We start from the raw sequence: 25,723 nt of genomic DNA on the forward strand, positions 1-25,723 counted from the left end.
GCTTGGCCTGCTGTGTTCATCCAGCTCTACACCTTGTTATCTCAGATTCTCCAGCATCTGCAGTTCCTACTATCACCAAAACTAATCACATTAGATAGCACCAAGTGACAATCATTAGGATGCTATTTCACTATTTTTTCAGGTGTGATATCAGGCAGTTCTGTTGTATATACATTGCCATTCCTTCTGTCAATACACTACAGTAATTGCTCAGAGCTGTTAGTATGTGACTTGAAAACATCAGCTTAATTTTGACACTCTGCTATGATCAAGCTACAAAAGGCACGGTTTCCCTGGTGCATATTTGAGGGCTGCTTGTGGAAGATTTTGCTGCTGGCAAGGAACCACACCACCAGCAGTGCATATCAGGAATTTGGGCACCCCTTACATCATTTACTCACCATGATCAGAACAAACATTTCCAAATGCCAAAAAAGCACTCCCAGAAGGAGAGGCTGCATTCCTAGAGTTCAGTTTTGTAAGCTGTCTTTCACAATTCAACATGAAAATAACAGTTCCTTTTCTTAAGCAAACATATATTCACAGAAATCCACACATGTAGACAGGCACAGTAATGTTGAAATGCACATATTTGCATACAAATGCACAAACACACAAATACACACACACACTCACACCAGTTGACGCATAGCCACACCAGCAGAAACACCCCCACACCAACTGGCACATAGTCACACACTAGTAGATGCATACTCACACCAGCAGACACATAGCTACACCAATAGACACATAGTGATACTAGTAGACACATACCCACACCAGTCGACACACAGCTACACCAGTAGACATATACCCACATCAGTAAACACACACCCACACCAGCAGACACACACTTGTACGAGTAGACACAGACCTACATCAATAGACACACATCCGCACCAGTAGCTAGATATCCATACCAGTAGACATACATCTGCACCAGTAGGTACACACCCACACCAGTAGACATGCACCCACACCAGTAGAAGTATACTCACACCAGTAGATGCGTTGGCACACCAGTTCAGTGGCAGGGGTGTATTTGATCAGATGGGAGTGTAGCAGGTGGGGAAGGTAGCAGGCCACATTCCTGTCTTCAAGTCACTGGTGATTCCACCTGTGACAGTCCTTATGTGGCCAGTTAGTGCCAACCTAGAGATTCCATTGTGCTGGTACTGGTATGAACCCAGAATGGCCAGGGACTTACCATGGGGCAGCACACAAACTGTGTAGGACAGCTTGTAAGCTGCCAGGCTGCCCCTCACCCAAAGATGCTTGATGTCTGATCCAGAGACTTAGCACTGGGGAGGGGGTGTCTGCTGAGAGCCACACCCTGGCCTTACTGTCAATGCCTCCCATTCCCCAACCCATGACCCAACTCAACTGCGGCCTGGGATCCTAGACCTTGGGTGGATGTGATTCTAGCAGCAACCACAGCCTTCCCAGTGGAGCATTATTCCTCGGGTCCTTGATCTGGGGAAAGGTCAGTGGCTGGTCTGTCATGCGTGTGAGTAATGCAGCTGCCCTTCCTGGAAAGAGGTGCCTCTTGTCAGCTCTATAGCTGGTGGCTGAGACCCCCGTTATTGCCATCATTAGGCACAAATACACACACACACACACACACACACACACACACAAATACCTACACATAAACAATACTCAGGTACGTACAATATAGAGACAGACACAAATCACACTGAGGCATATACACACACACACACACTTAATGAGCTTAGCTTATTTGAATGTAGGTGCTTATTAATTGATCTGTGTTAGAAACCATTGTTTTGCAGAATGAGAATAGAGACAGGCAGGGCTTTTATAGTCAGTTGTCAAATTTGGACTTGTAAAATGTTACTTTACTTATTTCTGTTAACATTGAAAATTTGGTGCAGAAGTGACCCCAATAAGACTCAGAGCCTGTCATCGCTGGTGAGTTGATAGCTGGGAATTTAATTACAGAAAGTATGTCACAATTAGTAACTTTGAAGCAATTGCTTACCAAATGCATTAAGATAACAACAAAACTTCTATTTAAAGCGTAAATGATTTGTTTAAACGAGTATATTATAAGGAAGACATTAAAGGAGAAAAGGGGATACTTTGAGGGCCCCGAGATCTTGTGATCTTAACAATGATGGTGAAACAAAGGAAATGAGGAATATACAAGAGACTTGAGTGCAACGTTCTCATAAGGACATTCTAGATATCACAAAGGGCTTAGCCATGATGGAATTTGAATGCAGTGATGAACATTTTATAACTAAGACATTGGATGACCAGGAGCCACTGGAGGTTAGTGAGCACAGGGAGATGGGTAAATGGGATGGTGTGAGTAAGGATATGGACAGCAGTATTTTGGATGTAATGAAGCATATGAATGATGGAGGATAGAGGCTGAGCCACAGAGCATTGGATTATTGAAATCTGGTGGTGAAAGTTTTGGCAGCAGATGATCTGAGGCAGGAGCACAGATGGCTGGTGTTATATATGGCCTAATTAGATTATCTCAATCAGTGACATGGAAATCTATATGAAAATTTGTCACTTGGACTCTACTTTCTAGCATTCTGAACTGTAGAGACCAGGGCCTTGATCTATACAGAGACAACCAGTCTTAGCCAGTGAAATGTTCGGATTTTAATCTTCAATGATTCTGGGCCAGAGAAGAAAATAAAACTATACAAGCTTCCTGCTCCACATTAACTTCAAGTGATGTGGCTCGTTATTGTACTCTTATTGCCCAACTTAGAACAGCTGAAGGAATCAGTGACTTTGCAAACCTCAGTATGACTCAATATCCAAATACACAGGGCATTTCCCTCACTAGAATGTGTGCTGAAAAAAAATGTCAGGTATAGATTAGGTTACGATGCTTAGACTACTCAAAATCTATCTCACAGGTGCTTCGTAAATTTAGCTTTTAGCAGGTTGCATTAAGGGAGGAAAGACATGGGGTTACCTTTCAAGATCTTTGCAGTTTTGGTCAATGGTAATTCAGGTATTTTAGATGCATGAAAACACGGAAAAGAATGAATGATTATTGAATATATTAATCATGGAACACTTCTAATTCAATTCTCTGTGTTTTCCCTCAGATATGACTACGTGGAGGTACGAGATGGTGGAGACGAGAAAGCACCATCCCTGGGAAAATTCTGTGGGAAGATTGCCCCTTCTCCACAGATCTCCACAGGACCACTGCTATATGTAAAGTTTGTGTCTGACTATGAAACACATGGAGCTGGCTTCTCCATCCGTTATGAAATTTTCAAAACAGGTTGGTCACACTGATTTTGCTGCAGTATTCTCATTGGTTTTGCAAGATATATTGAGTGTTTTCAATTCATTTGAGCTAAATGATTCAAAGTTATCCCAAAATTAGGACTGTTGTAATATTGTTGAAATCAATCATGCGCAGTGTGCATTCCAGCATGTAAATCTAATTCCAGAAGAGTGTGTTTTGACAGGCATCTATTTCCACTGATAAATGCTAAATTATAATGCAAACTAATGGACTTGGCTTTCAGTCGAACTTGCAGTCATTTTTTGGTCAGTTCTCAGTCTGTTCAATCAGTAATGTGCTTTGTTGGCAAAGCAAGAGCAAAATGAGATTACTCTTAGTGGGCCCCGTGTGCAACAGCCTCAAATCCATGGCTTTTACCCATTCCTGCTACATCTGTGATTGATCAAAAATGTCCGCGGAATTTTAATGGGCACTCATGCAGCTAAACCTTCATGTCTTGGCGCAGTTCCCTTTTCAGTTTTCCCCTTCACCTTGACAGGCCTGAAGAAACTGCTGCCATTTCCTGTAGGACAAGAGCTCGTTCTGATAAATGATAATGTTAACAATTATTCTTCACAAATCATGCAATCTTGTAATGTAATCCTTACAACTTTGACAAACTGGTACCATAACTTGATCTTTAAGATCATAATTAGTCAAAGGTTGCCATTACAGTTTACCATTCTGTTAAGTCAAACATAGATTACTCCTTGTGGTATTTTGAAACTTACTTTAAATTTGTATGCAAATACTGAAGCTGAAACCAAAGTCAGAAACGACATAATGTCAATTACTATCAGGTTTAATATGGAAGTAGTAACAATGATGCATTTACAATAGTCCCCCACACTACCCCCACTATTCCTAGGGAATTAATTCAATGCTACATAGAGCTTGTGTTGGAAAGATAGAGAAAATTTGCCAACACAACAAGCAATTTCTTGGTGTGTGGTACATGCCGGTTAATCAATATGCAGTACATAACCGTATTTGATTAAAAGAACATGTGCTTTAAAGACAAATTAATTCTTTTCATATGAGGGGACACTGCTGGTTTGTTGGAAATATTTAAGATGCTTGTTGTATCATATTATGTACAGTACAAACAAGTGAAATGATTCAATATTCTTTATGTTCACTTTCTTAAGCACTAAACCTGTTCCATCTTCTGAAATCTGGCCAAGCCTCAAAGTGTACGAAATGACAAAAAATATAGAGCATGAATTCAATTGCTGCTTTTAGTACAAGGCTTGTCCACTGTTGGCAGAAGCTAACCGCTGCTCAATTAACTCTAACCCTGAAAAACAATGGTTTAATTTCTGTTTGCAGATCATTAACCTCACGGTTCTGTGTTCTGGAGTTTCTCATGAACAGATGTAGATGTCTGCATGGTCTTTGATAAGGTTTTGCTGCTCCAGTTGATATAAAGTAGTTTCGGTATTAATGAGTTCAACAGAACTATTATATTCCTTGCATAAACCCATTGCTGTCAGTGACGGGTTAATGACTTTAATTCCAGGACATTTGAAGGACAATTTCTGAAAACTGTGTTTAGTACAGATATACTTGAATGGTTAGCCTAATAGGATCATTTGGATAAAAGCACTGTTTTGGTTACTGTGAAGGTGGCCCCATAAGAGGACTGTACTACACAGTCTGTTAAAGGCACATTGAAAATGATAATGTAAAGCCTAACTCCAGCCAGGTTTACTGTCTCATTTAAATTAACTTAGAATGCTGCAAGTGAATATGTGACGGTTGAAAGTGGCTTCTGGGTATAATGCTTCTCTTGTGCCTTTCCTGTGTCTTAGTTGGGTTTGCAAATCACTTACCATTTAACAGGCAATAGGGAATGATCGCAGGGTCTCAAATCATAGAATCATAGAGATATATGGCATGAAAACAAACCCTTTGGTCTAACTTGTCTATGCCGATCAGATATCCTAGATCAATTTAGTCCTATTTGCCAGCATTTGGCCCATATCCCTCTAAACCCTTCCTATTCATATACCCATCCAGATGTCTTTTAAATGTTAATTGTTCCAGCCTTTACCATTTCCTCTGGCAGCTCATCCTTTGGGAAAATAGATTGAGTCAAAATTTGATTGCAGGACAATCAACCTTGTGGATAAGAATTCAATTTTCACCTGTAATCTACTTAAGGATCCAAACATACTTGTGAGCATCTGTCTGGTGCCGTGTCCAAATGTTTTTCAAATTCTGGTCTGTCAGTTGGGAAGGGGCAAACTAGTTTGCTGGCCACTCCTTAATTTTTCTTGCTGAAGTCCCAAGGAATGCAGGGAGTCATAAAGAGAGAAGAACTTTTAATCATGTGACCATATGTTATATCCTCAGGCCACACAAAGCTGTTTAGAGTCAGAGTCATACAGCACGGAAGCAGACCCTTTGGTCCAGCTTGTCCATGCCAACCAAGTTTCCCAAACTAGATTAGTCCCTCTTGCTTTCATTTGGTCCATATCCCTTTAAACCATTCTTTTAAACCATCTCTTCTAAATGTTGTAACTGTACCTGCATCCACCACTTCCTCTGACAGTTCATTCCACACATGAACCACCCTGTGTGTCAAAAAGTTGCCCCTCAGGTCCCTTTTAAATCTTTCTCCTCTCAACTTAAAAATATGCCTCCTGGTTAAAAATATGCTACCCGAGGGAAAAGTTCTTTCCTATTCACCTCATCTATACCCCTCATGATTTTATAAATCTCTACAAGGTCATCCCTCAACCTCTTATGCTCCAGGGATTAGTATAGTGTCAGGTAACCATTATTTTACCAGACCATAGGACCGTTGTCTCGTGAGAGGTGGAGGCTTAAACCTGAGTGTTATCACACCTCAAGCAAGGGAAGAGGTTGAGAAGGACGTTCTTTCATGGTAGCCTCAGTTGGTGTGGAAATTGACCCCATGCTCCTGGCATCACGCTACATCACAAACCAGCCATCCATCCAACTGAGCTAAACCCACCAGTGTCGTTTAGGGCAGGAAACTGCTATCCTTACCTGGTCTGGCCTAAATATGACACCAGACCCACAGCAACATGATACATTCTTAGCTGTCTTCTGGTCAATTAGAGATGGGCAATAAATGCTGGTTTGGCCAACAATGCCCGTGCTCTGTGAATGAACTAAAAAAAGGTACGTGTTGCATTGCTGTGAGATAACTCTGGTATTTTTAAAGGGCTTGACTAATGCAGATTTAAAATGTGGCCTTTTTTTATTCATTCATGGGATAAGGGCGTTGCTGGCTAGGCAGCATTTATTGCCCAGCAGGCAGTTAAGAGTCAACCACATTGCTACGTGTCTGGAGTCACATGTAGGGCAGACCAGGTAAAGTTGGCAGTTTCCTTCCCTAAAGGACATTAGTGAACCAGCTGGGTTTTTCCGACAATTGACAACGGATTCACAGTCATCATTAGATTCTTAATTCCAGATATTTATTGAATTCAAATTCCACTATCTGCTGTGGTGGGATTCGAACCCAGGTCCCCAGAATGTTAGCTGGGTCTCTGGTATAATACCACTAGGCCATTGCATAGTAAATAAATTGATAAGTGAGCAATTCGAAGCACTTCAGCGTTTCACAGATCTCACAGCTAGTCATGGGTGTGCTGGAACATCAAACATTCTGCTCAGTGACAAGAATCAGTCTTTCCTAAGAATTTACTTTTGTTTCTTTGTTGCTGTATAATGGTGCACTGTACAGAAGCTGCATAGATACAGCATGTGGATCAAAAACCACCCCGTCTTGTGCTTATTTAGCTCAGAGAATGATGACAGTTGTCAAAGACAGGCAATCTGTATGGGTTTGTATGGTGTAATTCATCAAAATTATAAGCAACAGCCATTTCCTCATGGTATTCGCTGTCTAAATAGAAGCAGAGTTTTATCGGCTGTTTGCTGGTGGGGGCAGGGGAAAAGTTGCTTCCAAAGTTCAATAATGCAGAATTTATTTATCTATGTACTGATAACATGCTATCACTTGTTAACACTCCTTAGAAGGATTTTCACATTAGTGGTGTTCACATGGCTGTCCTGTTGTATTTCCAATATGACAATCTGTAACCCTGGGATTTTTTTTATTTTTGCCTCCTTACCACTTTTCAGCACTCCCCTCTTACTCTCCACTGCCTCTCCTTTTTACCCCACCTTATCTCACAACTCCCTTTCCTTTCCTTAGCTCCTCCCTTCTTCAACCTTTTTTTTTATCTTGTTCCAATAACAGCTGTCCCACACCTTTGCAATCTCTCGCCACTACCCAGTTTGAGCTAAATATTTTTCAGCTGAAGATGGATAATTTTATCTTGATTTCCCAGGCGTCATACTATGAATGGTTATCTGGTTCAGGAACTTACAGAAGTAAGAATCTCGTTTGGAGTTGGAAAGAAAATGCATAAAACCTTTGGAATTGGATGTAGACAAACAATTGCAGATCTGTTAGGAAAGGGTAGGGGAATGTGACAAGCTAAATTACTTTTGCAGCATGTTGTACTGGATATAATGGACCGAATAACCTCTTCCTGTGCCTTATCCATTCGATAATCCTATAAGGAAGACCTTACATTGGAAGTTGTGTAGTTTATTCAAAAGTCTTCTAATTAACTAACCTTAATCCAGTTCAATCAACAAAATTGTCGTTATTCTCCACTTTTCTATTTTGATTCCTCTAATTTTCTCCCGTAATCAAGAGCACACTTTGCCTCATGTAGCAATACATTGGCATTAATACGTCAATAGTTCGTCCAAATGGCTGTTCTTCACATTTCAAGGTCATGAGCATAGAACTGACCCCAGTCCTGTTCGTCTCTAATGTCCAAACATGTTCTTTTAAGAAGGGTCCACAAAAGAAAAGGAATTTGCATTTATACAGCACATTTCCAAAACCTCAGGATATCCCACTATGCTTTAGAGTCAGTGCAGTTCATAGGCGCTTTAAGTGTTATAATGTAGGAAACATGGCAGCCAGATTTTAGGCTCCACAAATGACCAGAGGATCTGTTTCAACGATGTTGACTGATTGTTAAATATTAGTGTTAAAACGAGGAAAGATTTCACTGTTCTTCAAAATAGTCCCATTGGATTTTTAGATCTATCTGAGAACAAGGGCTTGGTTTGCTATTTTAACCAAAGTACTCTGACAGTGTAGCGATCCCTCAGTACTGCACTCGAGGGTCAGCCTGGATTATACATTGAGTTGGTCCTGACCGCACAGTCTCCTGACTCAGATGCAAGAATGCTAAAACTAAGCCATTGCTGACACTATAAAGTATCTGTTCATAATGATCAACATTGCGAACCTTTCTGATTGATTTCCTCTTGTGATAAAAGATGTATAGTCAATAAGATGGAATCTTATAGGGGTCTGAGTGACGTGAGCTACAACGAGGTGTGTAGACGAGAAATCCAGTGAGGCCCATCTTGATGTTGGGAGCATCTCTAATCTTGTATGCTTTTCTTGAGCGGTGTAGCAAGTATCTCACTAGATGGCAGTGAGATGCCTGCCCCGGAATAGTTTGTTAAATAACTTATTAATGTTACAACTCGCCTCATTAATATTCAGCTTCTCATCTTACTACATGCACCAAACAAGCTAGACTTCAAGAAATCTTGACATGGAAATCAGAGCGGGTACCTGGTAATTTCAGCTTGCCACTCGCTCTGAAGGACCTCCATGTTGGACATTGGGCACCAACATCTCAGTGCATTCTCCATGGGCACTGGCTACATTCACTCCATATCCATGGATGTTGGCATCCAGTATGTGCCAGCCTGTAAGAACCTTCATGGCACGTTTCTGAGCTACTTGCAGGCTCTTCAGTGCTCCATCTCAGGGGGCAACAGCAGCTATCGTTATAATGCTACAGCAAGGACTCAGGACCTGGACCAGGCTGCACCCCTAGGCTCTTCACTTGCTGTTAATTGTATTTGCTTACTCTGAGGCTACTTGGATACTAACTGCATCTCTGCCTTGCCTTGCCTTGACATTTTGCCCTTTGCCCCCTCAGCCAGAGATACCAGATTCAAATGATTTCTTTCTTGCTGTGTGATTTGTTCAAGCACAAAGCCAGGAAACTTGGTCATAATTGTTAGCATGCCTCATTCAAGTCAAGGAGCATAGCCTTCGCTGAGGGGGGATTACTGGCACAGAAAGTCAAGCGTAGCATCTGATACCAGTCCAGAGGCTTGGATATGATCAGTTAGCCTCTCAGGGCAAGCACAGTCAGGATGCTTCTCACATACAGCAAGAGAATCAGAAGCAGAAAGCTGTCCACCTCTCGTCTTGACTCTTTCTGTCTTATTGGGAGCTGTTTTCCTCCTGGAATGAAAAAGAGGCAGGTATTAAGGGAGATGAAAGTAGGTGGCAAAGCTGTTACTTGTGGTGCAGGTGGGAGAATGTCCCAAGTGAGTGAGTAGTGCAGAGGGCATACAGTTTACTTGGTGTGCACAGGGAAACAAAAGCAAGTGATAGGAGATGTTGCAGTGAGAATGGTGAAGCATGGGCCTTGGGATGAGGTGGGTGCTGTAACAGTGAGTGAGTAGGAAGTATCAGAGAGAAGATGGTGGTACTTAATGCTGGCACTGTGAAGGAGTTCATTGACCTCCTTCCTCCAGTGCTGGGCATTCCTGCAGATGGCTGAGACTGTAGTTACCCAAGTGGCAACCTCAGACCTGGTTGTAATGGTCTGGTGTCAAATCCACATGTGGTTAGTTCTGAGGGGAAGAGGAAGTCCTGTGTCTACACTAACCCCTTACAGCAGGAGCTCCATGTCCCTATCTGCAAAGCAAAGTGCCAATTTGCCCCCTGTTTGCTATGTCCAGGGCAAATATTAGGAACTGTGCAGGACAACTTCAGACTTCAGTTCTGCACAGTTCACCAGCCAATGTGGTTTTAATTTGTGGTGCTTCCAACTGGGAGGGCTTACGCAGAAGTCTTCAAGTTGCTGACACTGAAAAAGTTTACGTGATCAGAATTGCAAATGATTAATGCTGGTAGACTGAAAAAAGAATAGTAAAATTACCCCAGCAGTCCAAGGAAAAGAAATTGGGAACAGTCAGTTAAGGAAGAACAGGAATAGGAATGATATTCCAATGAGTATCTGTGAAAGCATCATGTTGAACAACAGGTTGAAATTTGAAACGAGAAATTGCTGGGAAAGCTCAGCAATTCTGAAGAAGGGTCACTGAACCCGAAACTTAATCCTGCTTTCTCTCCAGAGATGCTGCCTGACCTGCTGAGTTTTCCCTGCAATTTCTGATTTCCAGAGTCTGCAGTTCTTTTTGTTTTGTTTAGGTTGAAATTTAGCTTTGCTGTTTGTGTTAAGATCTTTCTAACTGTTTTACAGCTTTTTATTGGATTTTCTGTTATAAATTTATGCTCCATTATTAAAGAACGCCTGCAGCCTTGGATGAATGTGTTTCAGTGAATAGCCATCACATTAACCAACTGCAACAATTAAACAAATAATCTGTCAAGGTAGGCTGCATTCTGGGATCTGACTTTTCCATCAGCCCAGACCATAACGTTATCGATAAGAACTGAATATCTTTGTAGCTCTCTATTTTTTGATCTTCTGAAATGACTCGATAGCAGAGGCCAGGGATCAAACCTGTGACCTCACTGGTGTACTGGTCACTTGTGCTTGCGCTGTTTTCTTAAGACTCAATAGCTTTGTTATTCCTTCTCGCATGCTCAATCAAGACTTCTCCAAATTTTTCACATTTTTGAGTGAGTGAGGGAAACATTTGTTTCTTGACTGATCAACTGCTAAATGCTAATCATGCAGAAAACCTGTTTTCTTACATGCTTTTGCCTTAGTTATCTGTTTATTGGACTGTCAGTCACACATGACTGTTCTCCTCCCTTTGCTACATACACATGGACAGCCATGCCAGCTTGCTCACATTGAATACTTGATGTGCATTCGAAAATTAGATAATGGCTAGGGCAATTTTCTGATGAATGATTGACTGAGGTGCTCATTATTAAATGACCTCAGCCACACTGAGCAGGGCGACAAATCACAGCCTTCAGCTGAATGCCATTCTATTGAAAGAGGGCGATGGGTTAAGTGTAAAGGAGGCAGACACATTTTGGAAGTCACAGCGATTGTACACACTGTTAACATCTAGACAAAAGCTCCCTTTATCAGGATGGTAGAGTTCAAAGTGCAAGATTGACTGTCAAGTTTTTGAAGGCTCAATGAAAAAGTAGGCCTTAAACTGCTAAAACTGCTAAAAGTTAATTTAGCTAATTTGATTTTATGACACCTGAAGATATGATTACCGTGGCTGCAATAACAAAGCAGAGACAATACTGTCAATGAATATTACATGTCAAGATTCATTTAATCAGCATAAAAGTTGAAAGTTTAATAATAATTTAATAATAATACAAGCTTTCTCTTTGAATATTGTCAATTAAAACAAATCACATTTGTTCTCTGTGCAGCTAATCTCTATAATTTCTTCCCAATTATCTACAATTATTGGTCAGTAATTCTGAATGTAATTTACTTGCTTGTGGAATTATGCCAGATAGTTTGAAAATCCATCAATATAGTAGTTATCACTTATATTTACTTCATTTATTTAATCATTACATATCATTTACCCTTACGTGATCTATGAATGTACTGGAACCTGTACGTACAGAACCTACATAAAACCAGACAATCAGTACAGTGTATCCTATTGTGATATTTTCTAGTCAACCTGTTAAGAGATGTTCATACACATCTCAGAGCAGGTGAGTCTTGAACCCAAGCCTCCTGGCTCAGGAGTAGAGATGCTAACACTGCACCACAAGAGCCCTTTTGTTTACTGCACGTACCTTACCTTTACCTATTTCACAGCGACACAATACAACTGTTCTGATTGCTGTAGAGAAATAGCATTGATAGCATTTAAGAACAAATTCAAATACCAGTTACTAACTGAGAAAGATCACACAACAAAATTTCATGTTTTACAACATATTATAAGAAATGCCAAGAAACACCGTCGACTGTACACTATTTTTGTAAGCAATTTAAAACTACAGACATCATTTCTCCTTTATATTTAAACTCACGGTACTTTCCCTGGTGTTACAGTCCTTATAGTGAACAATTCAGTCACTTCCAGCTTCCAATGTGTTTTTCTGTTTTGCTGAGTAGTAATTTTAACAGACTCTGCAGACTCAGGACTCACTCCCTCAGTTTTCAGAGAATTTCCAAATCCATTATCAGCAATTAAACCTGCTTTGATGATTCTTCTTCCCCATGGCTGTGCCAGGAAGAATTTCATGGATTTTTTTAAATAGCTGTTGAATGTTGATCTTTGACTGGAGATTGCTTCCGTCCTAGATCTGGCTTCAGTAGTAGAGGACTTGTTGCCTCCTCTCTTTTCTGACTGCACCAACTGCAGTTCTTCTCCTTCCTTGATTTCTTTGTCTTCCCCAAAAGCATGGAACTGGGAGGTTTATTCGCTGTAAATTCAGTTGCATCTGTCCTTTGTACCCAGGTTTGAGAACTTCACATTTTGCTCAGCTAGTCCCCTCACTGAGCCAGGCTTGTTGTCAAGCTGAACTTAGAAAGATCACACGACCATTATCATTTCAACATAAGTTTAAAGACATAGTCCAAAACACAATAATCTAATAAACCTCCTAATTGTAATGTGACCTATACATTGATGTCCTGTATGTATAAATATGCTTCTCTTACCTGATCCAAAGATATAATTTAAACACATTCTCAATGAAAATTGCACTCATGCATACATCACCTACGTGTATATTGACATATGCAGTTTAGGTTGGAAATCTTACACAAAGGTAACAGCACAAAAGGAGGCCATTCAGCCATACCAGATTTTCATTGGGAAACCCTTTCCCTGTCAATCTGCAAAGAGTTTCTCCACAGGTTCTGGACGGATTCCCTTTTGAAAGCTATGATTGGATTTGGCCCAACACATTCTCAGCAATGTATTTAATATCCCAAACATTTTCTTAACAATTTATTTTTCCTCATGTCACCATTTTCTTACCAGTCACCTTAAATTTGCCAGTTGTAGGGCTGGCGATGGCCTCGTGGTATTATCACTAGACTGTTAATCCAGAGACACAGATAATGTTCTGGGGACCCGGGTTCAAATCCTGCCATGGTAGGTGGTGGAATTTGAATTCAATAAATATCTGGAATTAAGAATCTAGTGATGACTGTCAATTCATTGTTGATTCACTCATGTTCTTTAGGGAAGGAAACTGCCATCCTTACCTGGTCTGGCCTACATATGACTCCAGACCCACAACAATGTGGTTGACTCTGAACAGCCCTCTGGGCAATTCAGGATGGGCAATAAATGTTGCCTAGCTAGTGATGCCCTCACCCACGAATGAATAAAAAAAATTGATGATCTCCTGTTCATGATCCTTCTGCCAATGGGATCAATTTTCTCCTTAATTCTTTGTACACCCTTCATGTGATATTTAACAGAACCATATCAAGATATGCTCTGTAAATGTTTCACTGATCACATGTCCAAATATTCAAATGGCTATTGTAAAGTTGTTGATGTAGTGCATGCAGACTAAATAATCTTCCATTTGCCCACCCCCTAGACTTGGAGTTGCATTTAAAATTGAAATTGAAAGAAAATGAAAACTTTCTTAATCTATACAGAAGGTGATGAACGTGGCACTGAGTTATTTTGTGTTTTTTTAAGAAGTATTATTGAACAACCCTGTGGTAACACAGATTGACTTACCCCTTTAGCTAATGAGGCAACAGTTTTATTTCAGGGTGAGACCTTTTTTGGTTCTCTCACTGCCCCTCACTGTTTTATTATCGCGACACACTATTCGTGGAGAAAAGGACAGGCAAACAAGAAGTTGGGCTGCTCCTAGCTACTGTGATTGTTGAGAACAGGATGTGAGGAATCAGGTACAGGGCAAGCAACAAGTGTGCACTGCCCTTCCCTGTTTATACTGGTACATCATTTCATTTAGTCAACAAGAAAAGTTTGAAACAAAAACAGAAATGGCATAAAGATATTAGACAACATTTGCAAGAGAATAAACAAGTTAACATTTAGGGCTGAAAGAGTTTGTCGTTTCAATGGGAAGTCAGATGCTCTCTTTGGCTTTATTTGTTCTCATTTTTGTTCCAACCTTTTTGCTGATGACACAAAGATGGGTCAGCAAGAAAGTTGTAAGTAATGTGCAACTGTCCATTTTAGCAGGAAGAGTAAAATAAGAAGCATATTATCTAAACGGTGAGAGATTGTGGAGTTGTGAGATGCAGAGGGCATGCCCTGCTGCTTGAATCACAAAAGATGCAGATGCAATTAATTGTTAGGAAAATGAACAGCGTGGTATTATTTATTGTGAGGGGAATTGAATACAAAATTAGGGAGGCTATAACTCCTACTCAGGTATTGGTGAAACCATATCTTGAGTAATGTATATAGCACCAGTCTTCTTATTTAATGAAGAATGTAAATGTGTTGGAAATAGTTCAGACAAGGTTTATCAGACTCATTGCTGAAATGGATGAGTTGACTTATGGGAAAGGTTTGGACAGACTAGGTTTGTATTTGCTGGAGTTTAGAGGAGTAGGAGGCAACTTTATTACAACTTATAAGCTCGTCAGAGGTCTTAAAGGATGGATATAGAATGGTTCCTTTTTTGAAGAGTGTAGAACCAACAGTTGTTGTTTCAAAGTAATAGTTGTCCATTTAAAACAGATGAGGAGATTTTGTTTTTCTCATACAGCATTGTGAGTCTTCAAAACTCCCTTCCTCAAAAGTTGTTGGAAGCTGTTTGATTCTGGCTGATGTTATTAATGGACAAGTCAGATCTCAGACTGAAGTGTGGCTCGATAGATCACTTTTTGTTTTGGTTTGGTATAATGAGGTGGTTTCCCACTGAAGGACAAGGACACAATGTTGCAGATGTTTTAACAAGAAAACAGAAGTTTACTAAGCAAAAGAAATGCAGATGAAATAGAATGAACCAACTGTTTACCTGTAACACATATTCAAAAAGTTTTAAACACACCATAAAAAATAATGATATTAATCCCAAAACAGTCCTTTACCTATTCTCAAAAAAAGTCCCATGTACAGTACCCAACATAAACCTTTGTACAGTATTCACACCAGAATCCATTTTTTCTAACAGCTCAATAGACTTAAAATAACTGTGAATGTAACTCCTAGACTGGAAGTTCTGATAGCTTATTCCTGGAGGTGTAATACACCTGAACCCTAATGTACTCAGCTTCAAGTAACATCTTTAGGGTTTTATCAAAACATATCTGGTTTGGGACTATTACTAACTCCTTACTCTAAGAAAATCTAGTTTACCATAACATTCCTTTCTCAAGAACACTGCTCTACAGATGTATTTCCTTGCAAGGACTTCATAGAACTGCCCAAAACAATGTTAAAACTGAACCAAAAACCTTTCCATCTGAGCTAGGGGTGTTACTTTTAAGCTTTAAAAAACATGTTAAGCCTAGAATTTTTCAACAGATCTTCAAGCACAATGGTTCACCTGCTAAATTGTGAAATCTTAAAGTAAAGATAAAACAATTAGGTTGTCAAACTAGCCTTCATAAACTGTTTCAAAATAAATCACCACAGCCACCGAAGTACTTACAAGTTAATTATTAACTTCAAGCACATACAAAACCCATCGGTTATTAGTCAATCATTCAAATCTCAAATTTAAAATAAATTATATGAGAAAAAGTACATAAATCATTTATTTCACAGAAGCAGAGCCCTGACTATTTTGAAGATAGAGGTAGATAGATTACCGATAAGCAAGAGGGGTTGAATGGTTATTGTGGATCGGCAGGAAGATGGAGTAATCAGATCAACAATAACCTTATTGAAGGGCAGAGCAGGCTAAACAGGCCAAGTTGCTTTCTTCAGCTTCTTACTGATATACACTTTTTTGTTATGATGTGATATATTTATGGTGTGGGCAATGCTATTAAGGTCGTGTTCGTTTCCCACCTTAGCTGCCCTGAGAAGCCGCTAGGGTTTTGCATTAAAACATTGAAGTCCTTATCACAGGAACATTTGAGTACAGGAGCAAAGAAGACTTAAAGTTGTAGCTCGGGCTGTGGGTGAGGTTGTTGACTTGCTCTCCGAGCTGGCTTGTTTTCGTTCAGATGTTTCGTCGCTGTGCTAGGTGACATCATCAGTGACATCAACAAACATGTAGAATTGGACCCATATACAAACCCATACAGATCAAAACCGAAAATGACAGTACTCACCATAACGAACCGGACAGTATAAATTCCACCTCATTGGAGGCCTCACTGATGATGTTACCTAGCATGGTGACGAAACGTCTGAACAAAAACAAGCCAGCTCAGCGAGCAAGTCAACAACCTCACCCACAACCCGAGCTACAAATCTTTGCTAAAACTTTAAACACCTACGGGTGTAACACGCTAAAATTTGCCCGACATTGGGAAACCTTCGCCAACCGACTGAGCTCTACCTGCGAACAACTTCACTTTCTTCACGAATGCCTCAGGAACCAGGTACTGCCCTGCAGCGTGAAGTACAAACCTCCACTCAACAACCCACAGGCATATAAAATAGCTGAACAGAACGGACGCAGAATGCTATGAGTAATGATTAATGTTGCCCATAACCGACTCCACAGGGATGAATGGGAAATTTCGCACCAAAAATCGCAGTATCTAAACACTACGGACCAGCAGTGGACTTCAGCCCCTAGAACAGGCCATCACCATCAATCAACACAAAACCAAAACTAAGAAGAGATACGAACTACAGGAGAAACTCGCTAATGTGATCCACCACAAAGACAAGGACAACAACAAACCGGAAACATGGATAAGAAACCTATCCAGCAGACGACTCACAGAAACGGAGAAAGCTGTGCTATTACATGGACTGAACAATAACCACAAAGATGAGAACAGAACAGACTTCATGGCCGTCCTGGAGACTACGTTAAAAGACAACAGACTCACGGACAAAACACTACAAGCCATCCGACAAACTATAATCCCCACACTACACAGAAGGACAAAGTGTCAACCTGAACACATCCAAGAGAAAAGCAGTAGATAAACTCAAGAAAGACAAGAACATTATAATCCTACCTGCAGACAAAGAACGCATGACCGTCATTATGAGCAAACCAGACTACATTAAGAAAGCGAGATAGTAGGAACTGCAGATGCTGGAGAATCCGAGACAACAAGGTGCAGGGCTGGATGAACACAGCAGGCCAAGCAGCATCATAGGAGCAGAGAGGCTGACGTTTCGGGCCTAGACCCTTCATCAGAAAAGGGGGAGGGGAAGGGGGTTCTGAAATAAATAGGGAGAGAGTGGGAGGCAGATAGAAGAGGGATAGAGGAGAGGATAGGTGGAGAGGAAACAAACAGGTCGAAGAGGCGGGGATGGAGCCAGTAAAGGTGAGTGTAGGTAGGGAGTTAGGAAGGTGATAGGTCAGTCCAGGGAGGACGGACAGGTCAAGGGGGCGGGATGAGGTTGGTCAGTAGGAGATGGAGGTGCGGCTTGAGGTGGGAGGAGGGGATAGGTGGGAGGAAGAACAGGTTAGGGAGGCAGGGACGAGCTGGACTGGTTTTGGGATGCGGTAGGGGGAGAGGAGATGTTGAAACTTGTGAAATCCACATTGATACCATTGGGCTGCAGGGTTCCCAAGCGGAATATGAGTTGCTGTTCCTGCAACCTTCGGATGGCATCGTTGTGGCACTGCAGGAGGCCCAGGATGGACATGTCGTCTGAGGCCTACCGCATCCCAAAACCAGTCCAGCTCGTCCCTGCCTCCCTAACCTGTTCTTCCTCCCACCTATCCCCTCCTCCCACCTCAAGCCGCACCTTCATCTCCTACCGACCAACCTCATCCCGCCCCCTTGACCTGTCCGTCCTCCCTGGACTGACCTATCCCCTTCCTAACTCCCTACCTACACTCACCTTCACTGGCTCCATCCCCGCCTCTTCGACCTGTTTGTTTCCTCTCCACCTATCCTCTCCTCTGTCCCTCTTCTATCCGCCTCCCACTCTCTCCCTATTTATTTCAGAACCCCCTTCCCCTCCCCCTTTTCTGATGAAGGGTCTAGGCCCGAAACGTCAGCCTGTCTGCTCCTATGATGCTGCTTGGCCTGCTGTGTTCATCCAGCCCTGCACCTTGTTGTCTTACATTAAGAAAGCACAAGCATTGCTCGCAGATACAACCAGTTATCAACAGGTGGCGATAGACCCAGCACCGCAGCTAGGTAAAAGGCACACCCAGACACTAAAGAGACTAAAGGATGCAGGGCAGATAACCAAGACAGACTACATGAGAATGAAACCAGAAGGTACGAACACCCCCCACTTGTAAGGACTTCCTAAAGTACACAAACCAGACATCCCCCTCAGACCTAGTAGGAACTGCCCATACTGGAGAATCTGAGATAACAAAGTGTAGAGCTGGATGAACACAGCAGGCCAAGCAGCTTCAGAGGAGCAGCTCGGCTGACGTTTCGGGCCTAGACCCTTCTTCAGAAATGGGGGAAGGGGAAGGGGAAGGGGGTTCTGTTTCCGGAGGGAGGAGGGTAACTTCTTCAGGGTAGGCATCCTTAAAAGAGGCTTCGCAGTGGGGTTAAAATTGTTTCAGAGGTAGCAGGAACTGCAGATGCTGGAGAATCTGAGATAACAAGGTGTAGAGCTGGATGAACACAGCAGGCCAAGCAGCATCAGAGGAGCAGGAAAGCTGATGTTTCGGGTCTGGACCCTTCTTCAGAAAATCCCCCTCAGACCCGTTGTTTCCCGACCAGGCACACCTTCACACAAACTGGCCAAGGACTTACAACAGAGGCTGAAACACCTAGTCGACGGATCACCCCATTCCATCCACTCAACCCAAGAATCCCTCAATACCCTCAAGAACATAAAGACCAGTGACGGGGAGTTTATGGTATCCTTTGATGTCACAGCTTTATTGACATCCCACTGGCCAAAGAAACAGTGGCCACATTACCAGAAGAAGCAGCAATGCAGACCAGCAGCTCCATCAGCAATGACAACATACTCAAACTACTAGGCTTGTGCCTCACCACACACTTCGTCTTTAATGGTGAAGTATACAAACAGATCAATGGTACACCAATGGGGTCATCCATCTCAGGACTCATTGAGAAGCAGTCATGCAAAGACTAGAACACACCACCCTCCCCCATATTCAACCTAAACTGTGGATCCGGTACGTAGATGACACATTTGTCATTATTAAATGCAACAAATTTGAAGAGACCCACCACCTCATCAACAACATATTCACCGGGATTAAATTCACAAGGGAAGAAGAAAACAAAAATCAACTTCCGTTTCTGGACATTAAAGTTGAGCGTGTGACCAAAGGGGAGTTCCAAACCTCTGTATGCAGAAAAGCAACCCACAACTGATCAAATCCTCAACTTCCACAGCAACCAGCCCAATGTCCACAAACAAAGCTGTATTAGGACACTATTTAAACGGGCCACGATACGCTGCAACACTCTGGAACTACGCAGGAAAGAGGAAGAGCACCTATACAAAATCCTTGCTATGAACGAATATTCCCACAACTTCATCCGCAGGTGCCTACTAAACAGACAACAAGAGGACACAGTACGCCCTAACACAGTGGCCACACTGCCCTACATCAAGAACATATCGGAACTGACAATGAGACTCCTAAGACCACGAGGAATCACAGTGGCACACAAGCCCACAGCCACTCTACAACAAACACTTACAAGGATTAAAGACCCCATTCCCACAACATGCAGAACCAATGTGGTTTACAAAATACTATGCAACGACTGCCACAAACATTACATCGGACAGACAGGAAGGAAACTAGCCATCAGAATACACGAACATCAGCTCGCAGCAAAACAGCACAATGAACTCTCCTTAACATCAGTACACTCAGACAATGAAGGCCATCAGTTTAACTGAGACAAGCTAACCATAGTAGCCCAAGCCAAACATAGACATGCATGGGAATTCCTAGAGGCATGGTTCTCAACCTATAATGCTATCAACAAACATATAGAATTGGACTCCATATACAAACCCATACAGAGCAAAACCGGAAATGACACTACTCACCAGAATGTACTGGATGGTATAAATTTCAAGCGGAGTAGAACAACATCGCTTCATCGGAGTTCTCACTGATGATGTTACCTGGCACGGTGACGAAACATATGAACGAAAACAAGCCAGCTCGGCATGCAAGTCAACAACTGTAAAGATGACTTGCTTCAGTTTTATAGGACACCGGTGAGACTGTAGCTGGTGTATTGTATGTAGTTCCGGGCCCCTTGTCTAAGGAAGGCTTTACTTGGAGATTCATCACATTGGTTTCTGAGATGTTGGGATTGTCCTGAGAGATTGAAGAGTTTGAGTCCAGAATTCTTAAAGGGATAGACAGAGGAGATGCACAAAGGGTGCTTCCTCTGACTGTGGGTTTGGACCAGGGCCACAGGCTCAGAGTAAAAGGCAAACCACCCGGGATTAAGATGAACAGGAACTTCTTCACTCAGAGGGTGATGAACCTTTTAAATTCTGTATCCCAGATGGCTGGCATTCAAGACAGAAATCGATAGATTTCTAGTTACTAATGACATCAAGGAACATAGGGTCAGTGTGGTAAGATGGCGTGAAGGTAGATAACCAGATGATCTAGAATAGCAGAACATACTCAAAGGGCTGAATGGCCTACTCCTGCTGCTATGTTCTTTGTAACAATAGCACCCCTGTAATTGTATTCGCATGAAATTCTAGGATATAGCTAATGATCCAGAGGGGAGCATGATAGTGATTTCCATGGCATTACTGTTTGCCCAACCTGATGGCGAAGGTTGCAGTGGAGGGAAAGTCGAAGTAAGCTTAGTGAGTTGCTGAGGTATGTTAGAGAATAGGTGGCCGCTGTGTGCTGGAATTAGAGCTGCTGGAGACTGAATCTTCTCGTGTTGAGGCTGACCAATTGAACTGTTCTGTCCTGAGTAGCGCTTCTTAGTTTTTGTGGAGGCTGCACTCATCCGGCCAGGGGTGAGTGTCACATTCGAATTACTGACCTAACAGGTTGGCACAAGATGGGCACTTCACTGAAGTAAAAGCGTATTTGCCCTATTGGCAGCTCCTAAGAAATTAGCGAGACTCTCCTGTAATGAACCTGCCTTTGGTTATCTCTTCCGCATTGGAAGAAAGCAATAAATCACTCTTCAACTGCCTCCTCGTGATCACACGGCTGAGATTGGTGACATGGATATGGATTATTGTAGAAGCTTAGCAAATATCTTATTATTCAGTCTCTCAGGGTGTCACATCTCCAATGACCTGTGTCACCCCACACAAAACTAATTTTCTCCAGGTTTCAGATTTTACCCATGTTGATAGATGTTTTGTTGATAATGTAATTTATTCTATTGGCGTTCTTGCTCATTTCACAGCATCAGAACATGATAATTAACTCCAGAAAGAATGAAAAATGATAACCAACTGCATTTAATTATCACATTATGTTTGGCACTGCGCAATGCATCCAAAATATGTTTAAAAACAAATCTCAACTTCATGATTACGAATCTGGCAAACGCAGTGTCTTGTATGAAATTGTGTCACCCAGGCTCAGGAGCCCTGTGCTCAAACTGAGCTCTTTAAACAACCTCAGTGCCACTGGGCAGAGGTGGCAACAGTTTACAAAGAATTCCTGCCTAGTTCCAGATGGCTATCCAGTCTGTGTACGTAGGGACATAAGAAATAGGACCAGGAGTAGGTCATTCAGCTTCTCAAGCCTGTTCTGCCCATTAATTATCATCAAAGCTGGTCTCATTGTGGCCTCAACTTCCCTTTCCTGCCTATCTCTCCATAATGCTTGACTTATTTATCAATTAAAGTTCTCTCTAACATAGCCTTGAATATATTCAGTGATGCAGTCTTTACTTTTCTCTGAAGAGAATTCCAAAGATTTGAGGGAAGAAATTCCTCGTAATATCAATCTTAAATGGGCAACTCTTTAATCTGAAACTGTGCCCCCTAGTTCTTGATTTTCCCACAATCCTTAGCATCTGCACTGTCACGGCTCCTCAGAACCTCCTGTGTTTCAATAAGATCATCTTTCCTGCTTTTAAATGCGTCCTTTGACAGTCTGAGACAATTCTTAGTCAGGATAGAGGATGTCTTCCTTCAGTTCAGTGGGTTTTGTGATGGCTCATGTAATCTGCAGACTCATCCATGTGCAGGGTGCTTGGAGGGCTGTGTGGACGAGTTGTTTGGAGATATGTGTGTTCCCTCGGATACCTCGGCATCTCCTCTGTGGATTCTTGACAATATGTTCAATGCCTTTCCAAGCACACCTCTCCATTTTGGTTGGTCATGGGCTCCCAGGAGTTAGTGAGGATGTTTGGACCTCATCAGGAATGGTTTAAAGACCTCCCGAAAGTGTTTCTGCTGTCCTCCTGGAAGTGTTATACCACAGCTAAGTTCCAAGCATGCAGGTGACCTGGGAGTCTGCTGTTAGGCAGAAACAAATAACATATTCTGCCCATGCTTCTTGATACTCAGCATGTTTGTTTGGGAGAGGATGCTGCCGTTGTGACCATTTTGCTTGCTGCCAGTTTTGGATGATCTTGGGGAGACACTGCTGGTGGTACTCCTCCAGTTGCTTAAAGATACTGGCTGAACACCAGTGATTTTAGGCACAATCAGCTAACCTTTCCTCATCCCTAGATTCAGTCTAGTGAGCCTGATGTGAACTGCCTTCAATGGGAGTATATCACATTAGATCAATGAAGGTATAACATGAATGAGAGCTCAGGTATGTTCAGCAGTGACATCCATCCTTCCCATGAAGCCTGTGGAGGTTCAAAGCAAAAGCAAATGTAAACCTATGTGATAAATAAAATCCTGTGCCGTGCCCATTGCTTGGTTAATGTGAAAGACTAGCATTTAGTTAGGGTTGCTGATGTGTACACTTGCAAATATCCTCCAACTCCATATTATTGCTGCTGCACTTTATAACTTGAAATGCTTGATGTAAATCTCTGGAATGCTTTTATTTAACAGCCTCCTTTCAAGCCTCAGAGACTTAATGATTCTTTCAGCTATTTCTGCAAGAAGAGATGAGGCATTATGTAAATGTGTGGTTCTTCATATTCAGTGCTGCTCAGAATAAAGAGGAAAAATACATGTATGTGTGCAAACCTTACACTAACTACTGCAATTTATCAGTTCATTTCATTACAACACTTTATAGCAACACCTGTGTCAACACTGTTTGCCCTGTATCCCAATGACAGGCACATGCTGCATGTATTAACTCTTCTACCCTGTGTGTCAGTGTGCGATAGGTCGCATCTGGCTAGCAAACAGAATCACTCCCTGTGGAAACATATGCCAAGACTCCCTCAGCTCATAGAGACTTGTACATCCCTCTGGTGTTAGTAAAATACTGCATTCTCCATATAAAACCTTCTTTAAGATTTAAATTAACAACAGGAAAGGTACAATTACTATTTCTCTGGTGGGCAGCTGAAATTCCTAGACTCTGCACTTACCTATTTCTTCGCCTGTGCAGCATTAGGAATGCCATTCTCTTTAGTGCTGGAAGTCACATAAGGCCAAGCTATTAAACCTTAAGAAGCAGGCTTTTATGTCAAAGGCCACAATTATTGTTCAGCAAGAAGATTGTATAGGTCTCTGCTTGATCATAATGTACTCCAATTAATGAAGGCTGGCCTAATTATCAGCAGTGGCTTATTATGTTTACCCTATGAACCTGCACTAGGCCAGTGCTAGCTGCACTAGTCTCCTGTCACACCTAATTTTAAAACCTCTACCTAGAGATAAAGTGCCACAGGTCATCATTTACTGTGTGTTGTCAATGTTTACATGTGGCAACAGTTATATGAATGAAAACCCTACCAGTAGTTTTTGTTTTAATATATAACATTGTTAGGAACATCAAGGGTCTTCAAGATTATAACTGTGCAACATGAAGGACAAAGAAGTAAATGTGCAGACATATAAGTGCGGCACAGTGGCTCAGTGGTTAGCATTGCTGTCTCACAATGCTACCCTCAGGGGACTGTCTGCGTGGAGTTTGCTCATTCTCTCCATGTCTGTGTGAGTTTCTTCCTACAGTCCAAAGATGTGCTGGTTATATAGATTGGCCATGGGAAATGCAGGGTTATGGGGATAGGGTGGGGGTTTAGGACTGGGTGGGATGCTTCTTGGAAGGTCAGCCCAGACTCCATGGGCCGAATGGCATCTTTCTGCACTGTAGGAATTCTAGCAGTACAATACATGTGTATTGAGTGATTGCATTTCAACTGAAAGACAACTGCAGCTGATATACGTACTTACCACAACTGATGCAATCCCATTCCCCCCAGCCACCTCCCCATAGCCTCTTACTTCACAAGGTTGGAAGTCCAAGGCCCTTCCAGAACATTTCCACTGGTCAGCAAATTAGGTCCGGCCCTGGAAAGTACAGGCTGCTCATTCCTTTTCTAAGATTATGCTCCATTTGCTTCTAATGATGAGTGCCCCAGAGCTAGGGCTTTGCCACAGCAAGGAATACCATCTCCTTAGCAAAAGCCACAAAAATTGGTATAATGTACTGTTTCTAAGGGGAGGGGAAACAGAATGTGACACCTCATTTGACAGGTGAATCCCAAAAGACAGGTGAGATTATTGGACAGAGACCTGTCTTGGTTGGATGCCTACAATGCAGCCCACCAAATATTCAGTTCCTACCACTGCATAATCAATTGATTGATTATTTATCCATTGTTATGTGTTTTCAGGACCAGAATGTTCCAAAAATTTCACTGCACAAAGTGCAGAGATAAAATCACCTGGATTTCCTGATAAATATCCAAATAATTTGGAATGCACCTACATGATCTTCGCACCAGCGATGGCAGAGATCCATCTGGATTTTTCAAGCTTTGACCTGGAACCCGATGATAATGCTCGAGATGGAATGCTATGTCGCTTTGACAGGCTGGAAGTCTGGGATGGTTTTCCAGGAGGTAAGAAAGGAACAGTGTTTTTTTTCCTAAAGTTGCATGTTTCTTTGCAGTTTTTGTTTGAGAATCAGGTGAAACCATTTTGATAATGTAGTAATTTTAAACTATTGATTTGAAGGAAATGTTAAGGATAATATCACAGAACATGATGTGGAATATGTCAGAACTCATTCATAATTTGAGAAGACATCTAGACTGGAAAATTCACTACATTTTGAGATATTGTTTTAATCTGACAAGTTGTTATAAGGAAAAACTTGTCACTAATTATTGCTTTGTTACTGTGCTGGAGCTTTGGTTACAGTTTTAAACTGCACAGAACTCTAATGCTTGTTAAGGTGCATGGAAATTTTGAATAGTGGCA

General features: G+C 41.8%; 1 protein-coding gene across 5 annotated transcripts in view; it reads left to right on the plus strand.

The window, feature by feature from the left end:
- nrp1a (neuropilin 1a) overlaps nt 1-25,723 on the plus strand; it is a 174,592-nt gene that overhangs the window by 39,589 nt on the left and 109,280 nt on the right. For all 5 annotated transcript variants that reach the window (XM_048617075.1, XM_048617056.1, XM_048617070.1 and 2 more), the window contains exons 3-4: nt 3,099-3,280; nt 25,135-25,362. In XM_048617075.1, coding sequence (XP_048473032.1) covers nt 3,099-3,280; nt 25,135-25,362 — 410 coding nt within the window. The remainder of the gene's footprint in view (nt 1-3,098; nt 3,281-25,134; nt 25,363-25,723) is intronic.

Source organism: Rhincodon typus, chromosome 2 (genome assembly GCF_021869965.1).
Source record: "Rhincodon typus isolate 14 chromosome 2, sRhiTyp1.1, whole genome shotgun sequence".
Classification (NCBI taxonomy): domain Eukaryota; kingdom Metazoa; phylum Chordata; class Chondrichthyes; order Orectolobiformes; family Rhincodontidae; genus Rhincodon; species Rhincodon typus.